General features: G+C 39.6%; 1 protein-coding gene across 1 annotated transcript in view; it reads right to left on the minus strand.

Annotated features, from left to right (window-relative positions):
* Positions 1-11555: 11555 nt before the first annotated feature.
* ACTN2 (actinin alpha 2) overlaps positions 11556-19854 on the minus strand; it is a 67807-nt gene continuing 59508 nt past the window's right edge. The window contains exons 19-21 of the mRNA XM_084202053.1: positions 15241-15306; positions 14180-14338; positions 11556-12868 (exon numbers count right to left, since the gene is read on the minus strand). Coding sequence (XP_084058179.1) covers positions 12710-12868; positions 14180-14338; positions 15241-15306 — 384 coding nt within the window. The 3' untranslated portion in view covers positions 11556-12709. The remainder of the gene's footprint in view (positions 12869-14179; positions 14339-15240; positions 15307-19854) is intronic.

Below are 19854 nucleotides of genomic sequence, written 5' to 3' on the forward strand. Positions count from 1 at the left end.
GGCCGGGGGCCCGCGCGCTGCCCGTGACGCGCGAGCTCCGCCCCGCGCGCGGGGAGGCAGCGCGCGCTGCCCCTGGCGTGAGGGAAGCGGCAGTCAGGTGTTCCTGGCGGATAGACAGACAGACAGACGCCTAAACAGACCCAGCCGACAGCTGGGTCTTCGAACTAACTCACCTAAGGTTAAATGCCTCGGGGGGAGGGATGATTGTGGAGCCAGGCCGAGTTCAGTAAAATTGAGTTGTCTCTCATGGCGGGGAGAAGCGGGGTGGGGATGTGGTGTAGGGGGATGATTCTTTCAAACTCAAGCGACAGATGTGCTGCAATTAGAGACAAACGTGGTGTTGAGGGGAGGCGTGTAAATACGCCTTAGGGAAGCTGGAAGTCGGACATGCCAGTGATGTAAACGTGGAAGCAAGACTATACTAAAGGGATCAAATTTAAGTCACAGTTTGCTTGACAGATGAAAAAAAAAATAAATGTGACGTATTTTGACACAAGAGTTTCACTTCTGGTAGTATGTCCTTTTAGCTGCTTATGTGAGGACTCATCTTCTAAAAGAAAGAAATATTCACGGAACACTGCAATCACCACTCTGTGTACAGAATGTACTGCCAAGAGTTGGAGTAGCTCAAAGGAATAAACGATCCTCTCATTTCGTGTTAGTAATTCAAGTGCCAATAACAAGCATGGGGAGCATTGTCATCTAGACAGGTTCAGTGGTGAAAATCTGAAAATAAGGATGCCTGTACAATGGAAGCTAAACATTCACTCTTGAATTTTCTTTTGAGACACAGAAACAGTGATTAGAAACTCCTTTGAGTCCAGTGTGGTGTAGGAACTTTCATAATCAACTGTCCCTTTGGTCAATAGTAAATCAAGTATATATAATAAAAAATTCATCTTATGTTTAAATAACATATATATCTAATTCATTTTCACAATAAATGCTGGCAGCCCACAAATCAACTAGGTAATAGTCCAACTGCAGTTGTAGGAGGCCATGCTCCAGTTTTGAATGTCAGGAGATGCTGGAGAGCAGACCTTACCTGTCAGCAAACCACTGCAGTGGTCAGCCTGAGCTCCTAGTGCAAAAATGTGTCCCAAAACTCCAGTGTAAGATGTGGTTGTCAGGAAACCCATACTCTTTAAAAACCTAACCACAGAAGTGGAATACACTACGCAGAAAAAGAAATTAGGTATTCCTAATGAGTGCCTAGTTTGATCCCTAATACACAAAATTTGCATAAATTACAGAGATGGGCAATACTTTGGGAACTACTCGTTGTGACATTATAGGGGGTGCATTTACTTGCTTGACTTTTCGACAGCTTCCAACCTTTTTGTCATGTCACATAACACAGTGAAAATTTCCTCTGGCAGCAATGCAGGTTACAAAGCTCACTGTCTACACAGTTGTTTTGTGGCGACAGATCTTTGTACCACAGCTCAGCACGTCCTTGCGTGTGCTGATGCAGTTGTTTGTGTAACTGCTGCAAAGTAGGTCAGTGGGGAAAAAAAAAAGCTGCAGATTTGAAGGTGTTTTTGAAAAGGATCATTTCACATATCCCAGTCCTTTTGCAGTTTCGCAATCAAATTAAGCCAGTTTGACTGTGTGATGCTGTGAAAGGTTGGTCCCAAATTCCACCCTGTGCTATCCTCCTGTTTTCATCCTTGTGCTAGCCCTTGAACACAGTTCTTCTGTAAAAGTCTGTTATCAGTGGTAACAGATCTCTGATCCAATTCATCTGCAGCAGAATGATCTCTAGGGCTGATGTAGGAACAGCAGCAGGAAGAGAGGGCAACAACCCTCCAGCCTCAGACTGTGTTCAGTCTGCTTGAGAAACTCGAGTGGTACAAACAACCGAAGGAGCACAACTGAGGCAGGGTGCACTTCAGAGGATGAAGGGAAGAGGAATGTGTGGATGAGTGGTAAAGGTAGCATTCATCTAACAAAGAAGTAACAGCACAGAACTTCAGCTTTAATGTGTTTTGCAGTGTTAGAGAATCTCAGGTCCCTTTTCCTGGTTTTGTTTCAACGCTGACAGTATTGCACAGTGCTGGGAGTTCTGATGTGTGTCCCTATCCCAAGACTGAACCACACCTGCAATTACCAGTATTTTTGAGCTGTTTCTTTGAGACGCTCTAACACATGTTGTGTTTGGGGGGAACATTCAAGGATTTGCAGTGAACATGCCCTTAAGCTTGAAATGTGTTTGTTGGTTTTTTTTGTCTTATGGAACATTGTTCTTATTTTGCTCAATTAGCCTGTCAAATTAATGTTCCATTTAATACATTCCCTTTAATACTAGGAGCAGCTTAGAGTTGCAGAGCAGTGAGTAAAGCAGGGGAGAACAGAAAGGTGGCATCATTCCTGTGTGTGAGAAACCTGACCTTAGCACTATGGGGAATTAGCCCTATTTAAACATCAGGTGCAGACATGGAGTCACTCACACATCATGGTGAGAATCCTGGTTTCTGAAGGGGGTTATATGTGTGGTTTAGTGAAGCTAGCATCTTCCTAATTGCAGCAAGACTAAATCCAAATTAATATCCTTAGCAAAAGAAACCAAAAAACTCAGATCGAGTTCTGGTGTTTATTCCAAGTATATTTGAATGTGTTTTCAAACCACTGTTTCCCCAGCTCCTCCCACACACAGAGATAAACTCTCACGAAAAGATCTTTTAAAACCAGGCAGTGTTTGAAGCAAAGCCATCCTCATATTTTGATTATTTTTCCAGTGCTAAGGATCTGTTCACCAGCTTGTTACTCTACTTGCACACCCACGCATTCAAATAACACACTCACCTTACACGTGTGTAAGATTAAACACAAGTATTTAGCCCACTCTTAGCTTTTGGAGTTGTGTTTTATTAATTACAAAAAAACACCTCTCCCATATTATCTGCCTTTTTTTCTGAGGGTGCAGTTCCTAATGGGTTTTTCACATAAGTAATCCTTATTTAAATGAGAACAGTAGAATTAGTCATGTTACTGTAGAACAGTTGCATTTCAGAGAAATATATCCAAGCAAAGCATTCACAGCTCCATGCAGAAGTCTGAAGGGGAAAGCAGATTAGTCTGATTTCAGAGTACCGGTCTTGGCACTCTCTTCTGTGAAGTTACCACGTGTGCTGTTTTGCTGCAGCTGGATTCTTGCCCTGTTTTGGATTACTAAGTTGCACTACTTGTTTCATATTTTCAGAATTTTCTCTGAGCCTAAGAATTACTATTTATTTTTAATAATTTTGTAGACCCACAACTTAGAGGGTGATTTTTTTGTGATCCAAATACAAATTATCTGTTCTATATAAGTCAAATTATGATCTTAACATTTTTCTTCCAGAATCAAAATCTTACCTGAAGGCAAAAGAAAAGCTGAGTGCTCCGAGATCAATTCTAAGTGCACTCCAAATGTCAGAATAGCCTATTAAAGATATTAAACCAACAACTTTATTCTATGTATTTACCAAAGAGTTTGGACTTCACTACTTTAAAAAAAGCCCAAAGTCTTGATGACAGTGAAATCAAACACACTAGAGTGAACTGAGTATAACCTTTTGCATCACTTTAGAGCATCTTTGTGGATGAAAGCATGTATAAATGCCTGGAAGAACTAAAATGCAGGCATGAGAGGACTGGGAATTCAACAGGGGATGTAGTCAGAGCTTATTCACGCTGCTGGCAAATTGTGTCAGCTGCTTTCAGCTAGTTACAGATTGTGCCTGTAAATATTTTATATTTATTTCATTATAAAATTCTGCAGCATTTTTAAAACTCTAAGTAGGCCCCTTTCAAGCATTCACATCAAAATCATAGAAGAGACGGTGGTGGTGTTCTCTGGGCCATACCAGTCGATAGACAAGCTCAGAGATACAGACTCCAGGAACTGAAGGGAACTGTCAGAGCACAAGCCCTAGGCATACTTTTGCTGCCTGTGCACTGTAAATGGGATTACACTTCTCCTGACAAGTACATCGGTTTCTGATCGACACAGCTTGAGATCTATGAAAATGTGGTGACTGAGGAGGATTACAGAAAGGTTTGAGCAGCTTTGAATGCTGGACAATGAGGAAAGAAAGCCAAGCAGCCCAACCATCTGCATCCTGGTAGTGCAAACACAGCACAATGAGGCAGAGAAAAGGGACATGCACAGGTTCCTTTTGTGTGATATGTGAGTGGCCCTGGAGAGCTTCCAGCAGTGCATTTGACTGTCAGGCATGGTTCCATCGCTGGGAGAGAGCAGCCTCAATTCTGTCACTTTCTTTCATTAAAAAGCAAACCTTGTGAGATTTTTTTGCAAGGGCAGAGGGAATCTTTCAAGGTAAAATACCTTGAAAGACCAGTTCTCTACTTGGCTTTTTCTAACTTACGCAGAGAAACAGTCTAGTATGTTGTGAACAGTCTCTTAAAAATCATGTTTTATAGGCAGTTCTCTTCTTGTAAAAGGACTTTGAAACCGCATGGTTCATTCAGTTTGGTTTAAAGTCTAACATGTTAGGTTTCAAAACTTTTTGGAAGCTGGTTATATGCACAGACCTAACAGTGACATTTTTTCTACCCTTTCTATAGGCAGGTGCCATCTCCCTTACCTTGGGGGGGATTTGAGCAATGCTATCCCCTCCTATGCATTCAATTCATTCTAGAAGAGCAGAAGCAGAGAGGGGAGAAGGAAGCTGATGAGGTCAGGAGCAAGGAAACAGCAGCATGGATTTAAGTCCCAGACATGAAGTAGAAAACAAGTTTAAGGAACCTCTTCCAGAAATACAAACCCTTCTAGAAAGTTTCTTTTGCTGGAGATACTATGACTAAAGAAAATTGTTTTTAAATCAACATATTAAATGAAAGAAAAATGCAAGTGGTACAACAAGATAGAAAATTCAGACCTTAATGCTGGAAGTCTTGTGTATGAATGAAGAAATGAAGAAACAAGAAAAAATACTCAGAGGTGATGTTGGTTCTAAATCTTGCCTAAGGTTCAGAAATAAAATTGTGAGGAGGAAGCAGTCTCTTACACCAGCAGCAACATGGGCAAGAGACGCTGACAGAGAATGCTACTCTAGGGCAGAGTCTTTCTTTAGTTATCATTAATACACATTTACATTTTTAAAAATGCCCAGAGTGTACTTTGTCATCCTAAAGGCCAAGTATTTCCACTCTGTTGATTACTGGTACCTGTCAGGTCTTACTCTTTGGCAAGTTCTCAACATAGAAGTGGAAAGTTTCTTTCGTTAGCCTGTGGTCTACAATAATGCCGTTTGAGTTTTTCTTTTCCTTTGGTATCTCTTTTTTTGCCTTGTCAAACTAAAGGACTTCACTTTGGGCCTTAACACTTGTTAAGCCTAGAATGTATTAAGCATTCTAAGAGCTGCTGATGTCACCCTGGGTTTTTGAGATTTCTAGAAAAGCCTTCTGATATTGACATTCTTGTAAAGAACTTTCCCACACACTTTCCTGTAAACAACTCATAATTTACATTCTTGTGAAAAACGGACACTGTTGACAGACTGTTAGTTAAGCCAGTGTCTGTGGAGAGGTGGCACTGTCATCCTCCAATCCACTGTTACCTTTGTAAAACTATAAATTATAGAGTCAGAGAATAAACACCCTCTTTTCCTTCTCACCTGGAGAACGGTGCGTGTGTGCGTTCTTTCGTGTCCTACAGCGACAGCTGACAAGTCCTCAGAGGTCTCTATTAGCATTGCTACATCATGTTAGCATTTTTCTTGTATATTTTCCAGGATCAGAAAAGTTGTCTTTGTACAGCCCTTCATGTAGTAGAGTCACTGCCAATGAGTTGAGCGTGGAGGTGACATAAGAGAGCTGCAAGAGAAAGTAGATCCAAGTCTCCCTGTATATTCTTGCACATGCAAATACTTTGTATTATCCTTCCCTTCTCTCCTGTTTGCCCTCCCACATGCAGATAGGACAGGTACATTGGGAGCTGGCAAAGCCTCCAGAAGGGTATGAAGAGGGTGGAGGCTGGGATGTTGGTTAATCACACTTAAGTGTCCCGTCCCCTCTTTACTATGTAGAGCAAAACTCACTGCAAGCACATGGATTTTGATGCCAGCAGGTGCTGGTGGAATAATCTGTGGTTTATATCTTAAATTTTCATGTGGTACACAAACATCTTTCCATATAGAGCTGATGACTGAAGAGCATACTATCATTCCTGTCTATTGGTGGGTCTGATAAGTACTTCAGGAGTAGCAGGTAAAGCTAAAGATATTAAATAAAAACAGGGAAGAACACTCTATTGCCTTAGTACAAATCAAGAATAACTGCATTCTGATCAAGCAGAAATAAAGTGTCTCCCTTTAAAATCCAGTTCAAGGGAGCCTTGAAATCATTAAACTAGATTTGAGTCAACATCTCCAGTCGGAAACATTTAAGCTCTAAAGGACAGTTGTTAAAAGCGGGAAGAGGGCAGTGGCAGACAGAGGCTGGTGTCTGAGTTAGAAGGGAAAGTGATCTGCCAAGAGACAGTAATGCTGGCAGAAGAGAGGTGCCTTCTCAGAAAAGGCAAATTAATGACCAGGACTGCTGAAGGCAATCCTGTCTGCAGAGCAGCACTTCAGTTAAAGGCCACCACTACAAGAAGGCGTAATGACCCTGATCAGGATGTTGCCTTATTCCAAAAGCTATTCCAAAAGGCAGAATGTTCATTTCACTATAGCTGTTCCAGTTGTCCCTTGCAAATAAGGCCAGCCAGGTCATCTGGGTTCAGGGTCTGGCTTGAAGTAACAATGAGTCTTACAGAAAATCTGCTTAAGCTCCCAGAAGAGTGAGAGTGTTGGGGCAGTCAGGTGGTGTCATAATTGAATGGTTTCAGTTTTTCATGGTGAAAGAAACTGAAAAAGCTAGTTGTTAGTTTTTGATGGATGGAAGGTGTTTGCACAACCATAACCAAAACATTTAGTTTGTAGTGCTGTTGGGACAAGTCTTCTTAAGTTTAGGTGGCTGAGAGAAATGTATTGTTTTTTAAGAAGAATGAAAAATGTTTAAAAATGTATTGTCTTTTTTATATAAAGTTTACATTTTTCTTTTTGCTACAGGCATAATTTTCATTTCTTAAAACTTCATATGCAGCTCTATTAAAATGGAAAATGGGAAAAAATTAAATGTAATTCATCCGCTTAAGAATGTAATAATACTTGTACATTTTTATTTACATATTAAAATACTGACATTTCAAGCCCATGAAGTGATCCACAAGTCACTTCAGATAATGAGACAGTTATTATTTCCAAGTGCCAAAATTGTTTGCAGGACAGTATGGGTGTTTGCCAGCTTGCTATGGCAAATCAGGCCTTGTCACCTTCCACTGGCAAGTAATGAAGGTTAAAGTTAGAGCTGCCATGGAGTGTTGTCCCAAGACACTGCACAAATCACAGCAAGATCACCCAATGTTAGATCCTGTGCCTTTGGTTTAATGACAGCAGCAATAGGCAAGATGACAGGGATGTGGACTATATAACGTCTGCCATACATGTTCATCACACTCACCTGGGTACTCCCCAAACATGACTGGAAGTCTGATTTTCATTTAAATAGGTTTGCTAAAGAGTTTGTCACAACTGTTACTGGGGTTTTTTTCCTGGGAGATAACATTTCCTCTCTCCTTGGCTGTCTGCATTTTGCAAACATTTAGTCAGAAAGCTGGAATCGTGTCCATATTAATTCTGGTAGGTTACCAGAAGATAAAGAGATAACCAGAGCAACCGAAAAGACTTTGGGAAACAGCTTGAGAAAGATAAAGGAATGAAAAGTAAATCTTTTTTTCAAGCATATCCAGTAGGCTAGTGGAGGGTTTATAGGTGCAGTAGGTCCAACTGAAAGGACTACAGAAGGAGCTCTCAAAGCAGCATATTACTTTGGCAGAAAAACAGACTAAATTTTTGGCATCAGTGTGCAGTGTTCTACAAGTTTGTGATCCACAAATTACTGTCAGCTTGGAGACTCTTTTGGTCACACATGACCACTTACCATCTCCTTTTCAGACTTTTCTGTTATTCCTCCAGTTCATAATGGTCAGAGCTAGGATACAAGTCTGAACAAGATGTTTCATACAGCCATTCTTTGCTTTTCTGTGGTGCCTTTTTTTTTAATTATAAGAATTTGCTGTGGCTGTACTGACAGTTCCATTCAAATCAAGGCCAGACTTGCTGGCAACTTGTGCAAACATTTCTTCTCTTTCAGTCTTATCAGCAGACCAGCTAAAACCTGAAACAGGACCTTCAGTGCCTGAGCCAGAGGAGCTGTTCTATACCTGGGCTTCTGCCACAAGTATCCCTTATGCAGCTGGAAGGCTCCAGCTCAGGAGAGCACACAGGATAACCACTCCTCCCAAGGACAGCGCTCAAGGTCATTTTTCACTCAAAGCATTAAAAGGAGTCCTGAAAGGAAGAAAGTTTCCATGTGTTGGGCCCAAATAAAACAGACAGGTTGAAACAAAACAGCCAGGTCCAAATAGATGAGGGATGGATAGGTGTTAAAATAGCCTCAGGACATTTATTGTCTCTGGACATTCCTCTAACATACTTGATTTCCAAGTAATTAAAGCAATATGCTGATAAACAAATTTGTGAAAAACAGTATTACAAATGCTAACAAAATTTCCCAAAACCTAGCAAATTAGCAGAGGAATTTAATTTGAAGATTAGAATATGAAATCCTAGTCATGCTCATATATGGAAAAGACTTGGCTTATTGTTTAATATAGTGGCCTTAATTAACGAGGTAAATGAGTGGCATTCCTAGTACTGGCTCAAGGTTTGTTGTCTGCACATAAAAGTTCTCTTGTTAGGAATAATAAAGGACTTTCAGTGAAAGTAGGTGGCTGGATCCCTAATTCCACAGTTATACAATCACTTTAAGGTAATGTAAATACAGGCTGCTGCTCCAGGGGATAATCTACACTTCTAAGTACTCTAGATATGTATTCCCAGCCAGCATGGCAACCAGACCAGGGAACTGTTCTATTTATAAATTAATGGGATCATGGAAAAAGCAGAGATAGACTTGTCCTTTGTGGTGGCAGCCCACACCTTGGGTTAAAATTAGAAAGGAATTACACATTTTAAAAAGAGAGTCATGTGAAATAAAATCCAGCTTAGAACAGTCAGTTTCCCTATATAATAATATTTGATCTAAAACAAGTAGAATCTCACCAGAACATGCTAACAACTGTCTATAGTCCAGGCTTAATGCTGCTGAAGTGGGTCCCAAATAAAATACCCTCTGAACATGAGCAGAAGGTAGACTTATGCACAAGCAAATAAGTGCACCAGTTGTTAACCATGAAAACTTGGGGATGAGTGGCACAGGTATTATTTTTCTTATTAAATATTACTGGAACTATTTGTAGAAGCCTACCAAAAATATTGATACCATTACAGTGAGGAAAGCATGTTCAATTACTAATGATGATCAAACAATTACTTCCTTACAGAATTGGTCTCAACCACAAACTATTTCTGTCAAGAAAGGAAACTGCTTACCATCCAAATTCAGCTGCTAACAGGAACTATATTCCTCCTTCAGTGAGACCACTTGTGTCTGGGATAACCTTTACAGACACCATGAACAACCTGAATAAAAGAACACAATCTCCAAGAATTCAGAAACTGAACAGGATGTTCTGATGAAAATGAAAGCCTCTAGGAGTGGCTCTGACCCAAGCCTTTTGTGGTCAGTGGATAAAAAAACAGTGATGGAAACTGTGTACAAAGGGAGGTGTGAAGGTAGCATTGCCTGTATCAGCACCTTTTAAAATTCAGTGTCTGGAAATTATTACTATGAAATCAAAATTACCTTGGCATGAAGTTTATCAAAGAACTGTTGTATTCATGTAAAGTCACAGAAGACATCTGTATTGCAGTCATTTAAGCAAGTCAAAATCTTAGCAACTTTTGTGAATTGTAATTTATTCTACAACCTTCATTCACATGTTCATCAAAATAATGCTGTACCTCCAGCTATTAAACCTTGATGTGGCCCCTGTGGTTGACACATTCATTACCCTTGACTCAGCTACTGTACTTTTTTCGTAGTAAAACTAGTTTGCTGCCAGAATTATGTGGACAGAAAATATTGCTGTGTTGATTCCTGGTGGGAAAAGTGATCCTGCAGAAATATACACATGCCACCTACTAAAAACAGAGCCTTAGAGGAAAAGAAAATCTCTCTGTAAAACCCACAGCCCCTGAATGTGATCACAGAGCATTTTAAAGGACTTTGAGGATTACGCTCTCTAGGGTAAAATAACACAGTTTACTTATATGATCCTGGGAGAAAACATTTTATGATATATCTTCATTTTATACAAAAGACATGTAAAAGTAATAATTATGGTATAACATTTTTAGGCAAGTGTGAGTGGATAATTAATCCCTGCAGTTCTCAGCTACTGGTTCTGTTAATTCTGCTTTAGAAATTAGAAAACTGATATAAGATTGGAAAAATTACTTTGCAAAAGTTTTTTCTCTTGCTGCTGATAACATTATCTCTCACATGCTTTTACCAACAGAACACAGCTAAAGGAGGAGCTTAGAAGTCCCTTCCATACTATCAGAAACAGGAATAATATCACAATATAAAAATTAGTGGATAGAGAACATGAACCTGACAGAGGTGTCAGATATAAACTGTCTTTGTGCCATTTTTTTTTGCATAATCCTGCCTGTAGCATTGACATTTTGCTTTTGTGTCACATTCAGAAGTGCCATGTTTTATTCTTCCAGTTTCATTAAACCGTGACAATGAGAGATACATAGATTTATTTTTTAATAGGATTCAGCTTGACCAGCATTCATTTAGCTGGAGATGGCTTTGCTTTGAGGCAGAGCTTCCTGACTTAGCTTGTACAGGCACTGTGATCACAGAAGGAGATGGCACTGCACCATGTCATTATCAGCAGTGGCAGTAGCAGCTTCTGGCTGTGTGCAAGGCTCCACATGCACTGTAGGAGAGGAGATCCTAGCCCTAGCAAGTCCTCTGCTGGCCTATGTACACAAGGGAGAAGGAAGAGGTATTTGGTCATTGTCTGTCTCCTCTGGGATTGTTTTAAAATGCTCCCACTCCACCCACCTTAACCTGCAGGGTGCCTGTTTTAGGATTGAAATCACACACAGAATTTTAATGCTTGCCATCCATACATTTCCAAACAATGGCCAGCAAAAGCACCATTGCATACTTAACATCTGCTTTTTTGCTCATGAGGAAAAAGTGACATACAGAGAAGTTAAGGCAAATGTCCTCAAAAGCAGTAGTGCCTAGGTCCCACTAAAATCCATCTAAGCTTGGAGTCTAACAAGTTATGGACATGTGTTCTCAGGTGACCTAAATGGAAACTCTCCAACTCATTCTGAGCTCCATCTCTCTTCATGAAACCAGACCTGTCCCTCCAGCACACAGAGACTGTTGTTCATGCAGACACAATGTATTGAAATGTGTGACAGACTGAACTTTTTGCATCTGAAAACTCCTTTGATGTTCAGAAATGTTTCCAGTTCACAAAGGGAGCCACTAGGTTAATTGCCAACGACAGTCTCATAAAGTTTTGAAAAGCAGACTTTATTTAATAGGCACATCATTGCTTTAATAGCACTGGGCTGCACAGCTTGCTTCACCATTTGTAAATGGTTTTGTTTGATTACATTGCATTTCCTCAGTGTCGATAGAATTCAAGTAAAAAAGTTACTGCTTTTATTCTCTGTCATTTCTCAAGATGGAAAAAAACAGTAAACGTCTAGCGCACAGGAGCAGGGTACAGACAGAACTGCCTGCAACGCAGCAGAACTCAAGACAAACTGAATTTTGAGCACTGAACAGTTAAAGCTGCAAGACAACCATATTACATTTGCTCAGATGGGAGTTTGCTTTATGCAGGATAGAGATGAATGTTGCCCATTAATACATACAATAATGCATTCTTATACTGAGAAACAAAGACTGTCCAACATAGACAAGAATGAGGGCTTCATAACAAAACAGTTCACATGAAATTAGCTTCCTTATTATTTCTGATTATAAAAGTTGTATTCCCTCAGCTGTAAAAGTTAAAGGCCTAAAAGAAAAGAACTGCTTACAGAACTCTAAAACTGCATTTTAATCAGCTTTTCCCCCTTATATTACAACTCTGTGAGACAAAAGCATAGCATTCTGGATTCTTTTTGTAATTAAGTAGTTTATGTGGTTGTTATATTTCTTCCCTGAAAATCTGCATTTTAGTGTTTCATTAAATTCCACCAATAGAAGCATACAAAATCAGAAATCATGAGAGGAAAGTAATATTGCTCTATGAAAGAAAAAAGCATGACTTCTAACACGGTTTTCTGAACATCATAAAAGAAGCGCGTATGGCATTGAAACATTTTGAAAATGGAGAAATATTTTGCAAGTTTCAACGTCTTTAGATTTTACATTCTGTTTTCTGAATGTATATTTCCAAAATTAATATCTCTCAATTTTTTAATAGATTTTCTAGCATTGGATAGGACAGACAACCTAAAACCAACCAAGGCAGGTATCTAGCGTGCTGCACATTTTAATATACATTGCTTACTTCAGTTACTAGCACTTTACACTGACGGTACCTACTGTATTTGTAAAATTTGTTTTAAATCAGCTTGTCAAAGCTTTTGAGAAGCAATCTGGGCAATAAGGTGGGTATTTTTAGTGTCTACCATGAATACAGCCAATTACTGAATCAGAGGTCGCTCTCTCCATACAGTGCTGATGAAAATGAGGTGTAATCCAGAGCCCCAGGAACAGAGCCCGGGCCAGTGTACGGAGGCATTCTCTTGATGCAGTACTGAGCCTGCTCAGGAGGCAGCTCTCGACGCAACTCATCTGCCAGGATATAAGGCTGGGAGGGGGAAAAGGATTGACAAATTCAGTATCGGTTCTTCAAAATCACAAAACATACTTATTTTCTGTAACTAATAAATTTGGGCATCTTGCCTATTTTTCTGAGACCAAATATTTTCCTCTGTAAATTCCATCACAAATTATGAGTTGAAGGGGGCAATTCCACCAACAAACTGATTAGGTCAAAATGCAGTGTCAGGATATGTGACTGTGTATGTCAGCTACCAAGCACTATGCAGCCATGGGCAGACTGCTACACATACAGCTGATATGTAGATAGTCAGTATCTCTGCAGTGCACTACTGCCCCTTCTGCAGTGACAGGACAGATGCAGGTAGTTCCTGTTAGTTTCAAGGTTCTAATATATGCGTAAAGAAAGATGCATTATTTTTCTTAATGGTTTGCATTTATGACATGAGGGATACCCTCTGTTAAGAGACTTGACATTGCTTAAAATAGCAATCTAATTAAACCACTTTTTCCTGAGACCATCTTCCACATGAATTGCTACTGAGAACACGTCTGGAATTTAAAATGTGGTCCACATTAACTGAGATCACAAAATCAATACAAGCAGCTGAAATGAGAAAATCAATAGAGTGAGCTTGGGCAAATAGACCTGTACTGCTGTGATCTCTCCTTTCTCCAAAGCACAGGATTGTTTTTGTGGCAGCACTGTTTATGGCCCTGACTCCTCCAGAAGCTCTTGTGTTGCCATTACATCTCCAAACACCACTCAGTCACAAGTGCATCTGGCAGTGGGGATGAAAGTATGCCAGATTCAGGAGCTTTCTCTACAAACCCAGTAACTACAGGAGGCCTCCTCTGGCTGCTCCTTCTAGGATATGGATACACCACATTGCATCGTCCTGTTGAGTGAGCTGTCCAGTCACAATATGGCTCACAACCAGGTATAGCCTTGTGCACCTGATCTAGGCTATGGGCCAAACTGCATTGAAACATCCAGGCACGAAAGGCAGAACGAGTTCCCCACTAATCAAAGCTGTGGTGTGGAAGTAACCTGATGTACAGTATATCCATTATACAGATCAACCATCTAAGTCTTGTCTAAGATGCCTCATTTTATGTTGGCTCTCTATGATATGGGTACACAGACCAAGCCTTGTATTCTGCGCCCATTTCAGGTAAGAGCCTTGGTTCCAAACAAAAAGAAAACACACATGCTTTCTCTGAAGTCTGACAAACTGCAAACAAAGTTTACTATTACCAAAAGGCTTGAAACAAGAAGGGCTAAACAGGAGAGCAAAAACAGGAGAATCCTTGCAGCAGCAGCAGCATGGTGACTGACCTTATCTGAAGCCAGGATTCTGAAGGAAGCTATCACTTGCTCAGCTGTGTCCGTGTCTGCCGTTTCTCTGGTCATGAAGTCAATGAAGGACTGGAAAGTGACAGTTCCTTGCCCGTTGGGGTCAACCAGAGACATGATTCGAGCAAACTCAGCTTCACCCTTTCACAAAATCCAAAGCAAAGAAAATGGTCACCATAATACTGATCTCCAGCAGCCCAAGCCTCTCATGAACCAGTCGGAAGCACTGGCTATAGAGCTTATAAAGTATCTTCCTGACTCGGGAGCATCAACAATCAGAGCCAGTGAAATCTGCACCTTAAATGCCCACCCCACTCCTGTAAAAAGGATTGTGCTTTTGGAAACTGTATCCTTTGTCCTGACCACATAATGTGTACCTTTCAATTAAACGTCACCATCTTCTCTCCCTCCCACCATCCCACAATACCTTTTTAGCTTGTTCTAACTTAACACTTCATTTTCCATCTCATCCTAAAACCACTGTAATTTTGGTACCATGCAGGGAAGTGAAACAATAGCCCAACAAGCAGGGTAGTCACACATAGACCCACAGAACTAAGAAGGGAAACAATTCTGAAAATTTCATGCCAAATACAGGACAGCTTAACTAAGGATAATCTCTTTCTTTTCCATAAAAAAGGTGAATTTCAGAGGAAATTTTTAGAATAAACAATTGAAGCAAGGAAAATGTAACCTCCAAGGCAAGTTTACAAAAATTAAACAGTATCAAACTAATTCTTCAACATGCAGGTAGAAAAGGAGAAATTTACAAAAACATCAGTTTAATAACTGTTAATTTCAATTTTTAAAGTTTCATTAATTCAAAGAGCAATGCAGTGCACCATAGAATATGGTTTTTGAGTGTCTTGTTTTACTTTTAACTTCCCTTTTAACCATTTCAAAATAAAGAAAAAACAAAGAAATTACTATCTCTAGTGTGAAGGACATTAGTATCCTCTCTGTTTAAATAAGCTTTAGTATTGCTGTGGTTAATGTTTTAGCTGCGAGCAGAATCAGTTGACATTTTTTCTTAAAGCTCGTACCAAATCATAACCCATTGAAATTAAGCAAGCTCTGAAATCATCATGGTCCATCAATCCATTCTTCCTCTATTGACCAAAACAACGTAAGGAATATAGAAGGGAGGGTTTGAAGAATCCAAGGTAATTTCCAGAGAGATGACGAGTTTGGACCATTGGCATATTGGATCCAGTGCATGAACGATGTTCATTGATGTTGCCCAATCAGGTCACCAGAACCATCATCAGTTTTAAAATAAGAGGAAGAAGTAACTAACATATTACACACAGGAGAGAGACATTTTCACCACAAAAAAAGTAACATCAGGAAAGGTCAGGGGAGAGATAAGGGAGAAGAGGAGATGAATGGGACAAGAATACAAAGAACACAACCAGAGAAGACAAAGAGAAGAGCCAGGAGAAAAATTTGTTACTAAATTAGTCAAATTCAGTAGATGCTCAAGCTGCCTCCCTGATTATGAAATATCTTTGAAATGCTCTGTGTGGCAACTCTAGCAGCCAAAAATAAAGTGAAAAACAATGAAATACTTCATTCCAAGGCCAAAGTAAATACATTTTGAGAGCAGTCTGCTAATACATGGGAAATAAGTACAGGGATTTTCCTTCTGACTGCAGGCTGTCAAGACCCTGAACACAGCAGAGATGTACATACTGGCTTAAAGGATGAGACCTGCAAGACTTAGACGGAGATGAGTTGAAGACCTTGTATGAAATGAGGTTGCTCATTTTCCAGGCAATAACATATCTGCAACATTCTAGACTTGAGGCTGAGTAAACATGAAATGGCATGAAAGTAAGAAGGTAAATAAATCTTTCCTCTGTGCTGTGATAGATTGCAGTGGCTTGGAGAGAATTGTGTCATCCTGTATTAGGAGAGAACGTAGGAGAACTTGTATTGAGTCTGAGGAAAGGAAAATTGATAAAAGTCTGAATGCAAGAAGCATAAGAGCCCTCCTTGTTATCTAGTAGTGTCCAAATAAAGTATCTCAAACCAAGTAAAACAAACAAACTGAAAAATCTTTGAAAAATGACAAAATACAGCTCAAAGTGATACTGACAGTCCATCTAAACCAGTTGTTTTCCCAGAGGCAGGATCTTTTCAAAGCATTATGACCAACAGACATGACCAACAGTTTAAACATGCAATCTTTTTGGCTATTGTTACATCTAAAAATAGAATTATTTCAGTTTCCTCTACCTGCAAGTCATTTCCAACCTGTCCCAGACTGATGAGGCAGGCTTTAAATTCATCAGACTGTAGATTGTCAGATTCATCCTAGCATCCCATCACAGGCCATGCATTTGGGAAGGGGAAAGGAAAGAAAAGTCACAGATCAGGTTAGTTGGTTAGTAAAGAGCCTTCCATTCACAAATTAATAATCACATTCTTCCAGAATTTCATGAAAATGTAATGTCAACATATGCCTCAAAAGTGTGCAGTTTTTGCAGTTTCATACTTTAGACTTTTTCTTAGTAGAAGAGGGTCCTCACTTCAACTACAGAGGTAAAACTCTGCTCCCTTCCATCTTTTTTTTTTAAATACCTTTGCTGACAAGGCATATTTCATTCTATGAACTTCCATTTGCTTCCTTCCTTTTCTGTTGTCATGCAGAGCACTGAAAGTACTGGAATGGCCTGCCCAGGGAGGTGGTGGAGTCACCATCCCTGGATGTGTTTAAAAAAAGACTGGATGCGGCATTTGGTGCCATGGTTTAGTTGAGGTGCCAGGGAACGGGTTAGACTCGATGGTCTTGGAGGTCTCTTCCAACCCAGTAATTTGGTGATTCTGTGATTCAGTGTATGTGAGATGCAATAAAAATATCACTGAACCCAGGCAAAACGTGTCTTCCCCACTCAATTACTGTTACTTCGTTCTTGATGTGGTAATACTACTTAATATAATATGTATATCTCAAAGGAGACAAGTAAAAAATAAATTTTTAATTGACAACTTATTTTCAGTTATCTGTCTTCTTTAACAATATATATAGTTAGGTTTTGCTTTGAAAACTGACTTAAAAAGCACCACTGAATTCCAGGTTAAATGGTTCCTAGTAAAACCAGTCAAACTGGAACATGGTTTTGAACCAATATATTTTTCTATTTTGCAGGTGAAGAAGGTCACACTAACTTCTTAAAAACAGACTGGCTTGTCTTTTTATTCCTGTTCATACAAAATGTGTCCTATCAGAGGGGTACTTTAGAGCGAGTTAACATAAATACAATTAAGGAGATATTCCAAGATGAAAAATTATTACCCTTATTGATTTTACAGACAGTTTGGAGAAGATCCAAGGTTTTCTGTCTGCTACATACTTGCCTGCTAGATTAATAATTTATTTTTGAACGTTTCTATACAGCTATGTATAGGTAAAATTATACAAGTTTAACAAATGTACTGGGCTTATTTAATATACTAATAGGATGAAGTGGTGCTCTAGTAAGTTAATAACGCCATGCATTTTTAAAATATCATGCTGTTATTGACTCCCTCTGCATCAACATCCACCAGCCCCATAAAAGAAAGATGAAAAATAACACAGTGGGAAGTCAATGAAAAAGAAAAAAGCAAAGTTAAAACTCTGAAGCAGCATTTAGTTAAAAGCCATAATCACATTAGTTTCTAGCCTTTAATATTTCCATTTTATATTATTCCTATAAAGCTATGATGATGCTATAAAGCATTCAAAATTGCTTATTTTATCATTCTCACAATATTAATCTAGGCTGGTTTGAAACTTTCAAAAGCTGTCCTGGAGACAGGCTATGGCAGGTCCCACCAAGGGTGAAGTTACTCATTTTACCTCATTTCTAAAGCTGAAGGTACTTCTGTGTGACTCCAAACAAAACGATACAAAAATGGGAGCTAAGAGCCAAATCTGCCCCTCCATCTCCTCTGGCCGGTGTTGGGGGAGGATCACCAGCTACCACCACATCCACAGGGGGTGGGTGGGCAGTGTGTGCACAAGCTGCCCAACCAGGCACACTCAGCAGCAGGACTGAGGCAGTGAAGGGCAGATGGCAGTGAGGGGCTGGCACATGCTCCAAGATCCCATTTTCTTTAGGAGAGAAGTGCCGTGGTTGTGCTGCAGCTCAGAACAGTCATATGGTTAAGTGGGACTTCCTAGTGAGGGTCCAAGTAGTAGTGCCAAGTGCTATAGCAGGTTTTCACATTCTTGTAGTGAAATTTTCAAATCTTCATCATCTGTTGCCTAAAAAAGCATCTTTGAAGTATATCAGAGTTTCATGGAATTCAATGGCATTTTGCAATTAAGGCATAGATCAAGCCCATGTGAAGGCTTTCTCAATTGGAAATGATTCCTGACATTTACTTTTATTGCTTGCAGACCAACATTAGGAGCTGAAATTAATCTTTTAACAAATATAAATAACTTTGCCTTGTTTATCTTTTCCTTCCAATACAAAGAAAAACACTAAAATCTCCTTCATGTTTCATTATTAGTCCCCAGAAATTTTTTCCCTTCTTATTGTGATTTATATGTGACCTTATAAAACAAGTGAACTTCTGAGTCAAACTAATCCATTCTTAAATATGTCCTTAATTTTCCTGAATGCTAATCGACCTGCATAAGCCTGAACATATGATTCCTTTAATAGAGAGCTGTTGTTTTTCTGTTAGCAAAATATAGGGCGGCATGATGCTATTTTTCTGCATGCAGAGCTCCTACTTGAAATCTGTAGTTTGCAGAAAAATCAATAGTAGAATGTATTAGCAGCCATTAAAATAGTACAGGCAGAGCAGCTGCAGATATTTCATCACGTACTTTGCAATCTTATTTAGAATTTACTAAATATACTGAGTCTGAAAAAGGAATCCCTGCATAAAGAGATGTCAAAACCAGTGACTGACAACCTATCTGTGTGGTATCCTGATTTGGCTGCATACCATTATTCAGCTATGCACCATTTTGAACACTTCTAAACCGCTTCTGTGATTCAGACATTGTGTCCCACTTTCTCTTTTTTTCTCCATGCAGTCACATTAAGGAAGGAAATATAGCAGCAATGCTAAAGATTTATATTTATAACTACAACTAGACTGGGCCTTCAGGCACAATTTCTAGCAAGGAGTGGGGCAGCAGTGGTAAGCAAGGGTAAGCTTCAACACCGTCAGGAATAACCTCTGGGGCACCAGCATATGTTCATGCCTGCTGGGAACACAAGAGCCAAGAGGGCTCTCAGCCCCATGAGCCAGGGGAGAGAGCATGTTTGCCACTTGCCTTTTCAAGGATGATTTGTAAAGCTCTCTGTGCCAGCACATCTCTGCTGGGGGTGCACTAAAAGAAGCATGACTCTTCCTGCCCTTGTAATTCTCACATGCACTGTGAGAATTTTTTTAATATATTCTTCCCAGGGAGAAAGACAGGGGTTCCTTTCTCAGATTCACAAGTAAAGGGAGTTGTTTCTAGAAGCACCCTAAAAAGAGTTTTTAGATTTATGTATACCAAAATACAAACTTTAAATGGGGAAAGGAATTGCATTTTAGTACTTTGCTGACATCCTCAACACACACTGTCAGACATTAAGAAAAGTCTTAAATGTGAGAAACGCCACACAAGTCAGAGCTATACCATGCATAAATTATTCTGTTGTACT

Source organism: Fringilla coelebs, assembly GCF_963513975.1.
Source record: "Fringilla coelebs genome assembly, chromosome: 3".
Classification (NCBI taxonomy): Eukaryota; Metazoa; Chordata; class Aves; order Passeriformes; family Fringillidae; genus Fringilla; species Fringilla coelebs.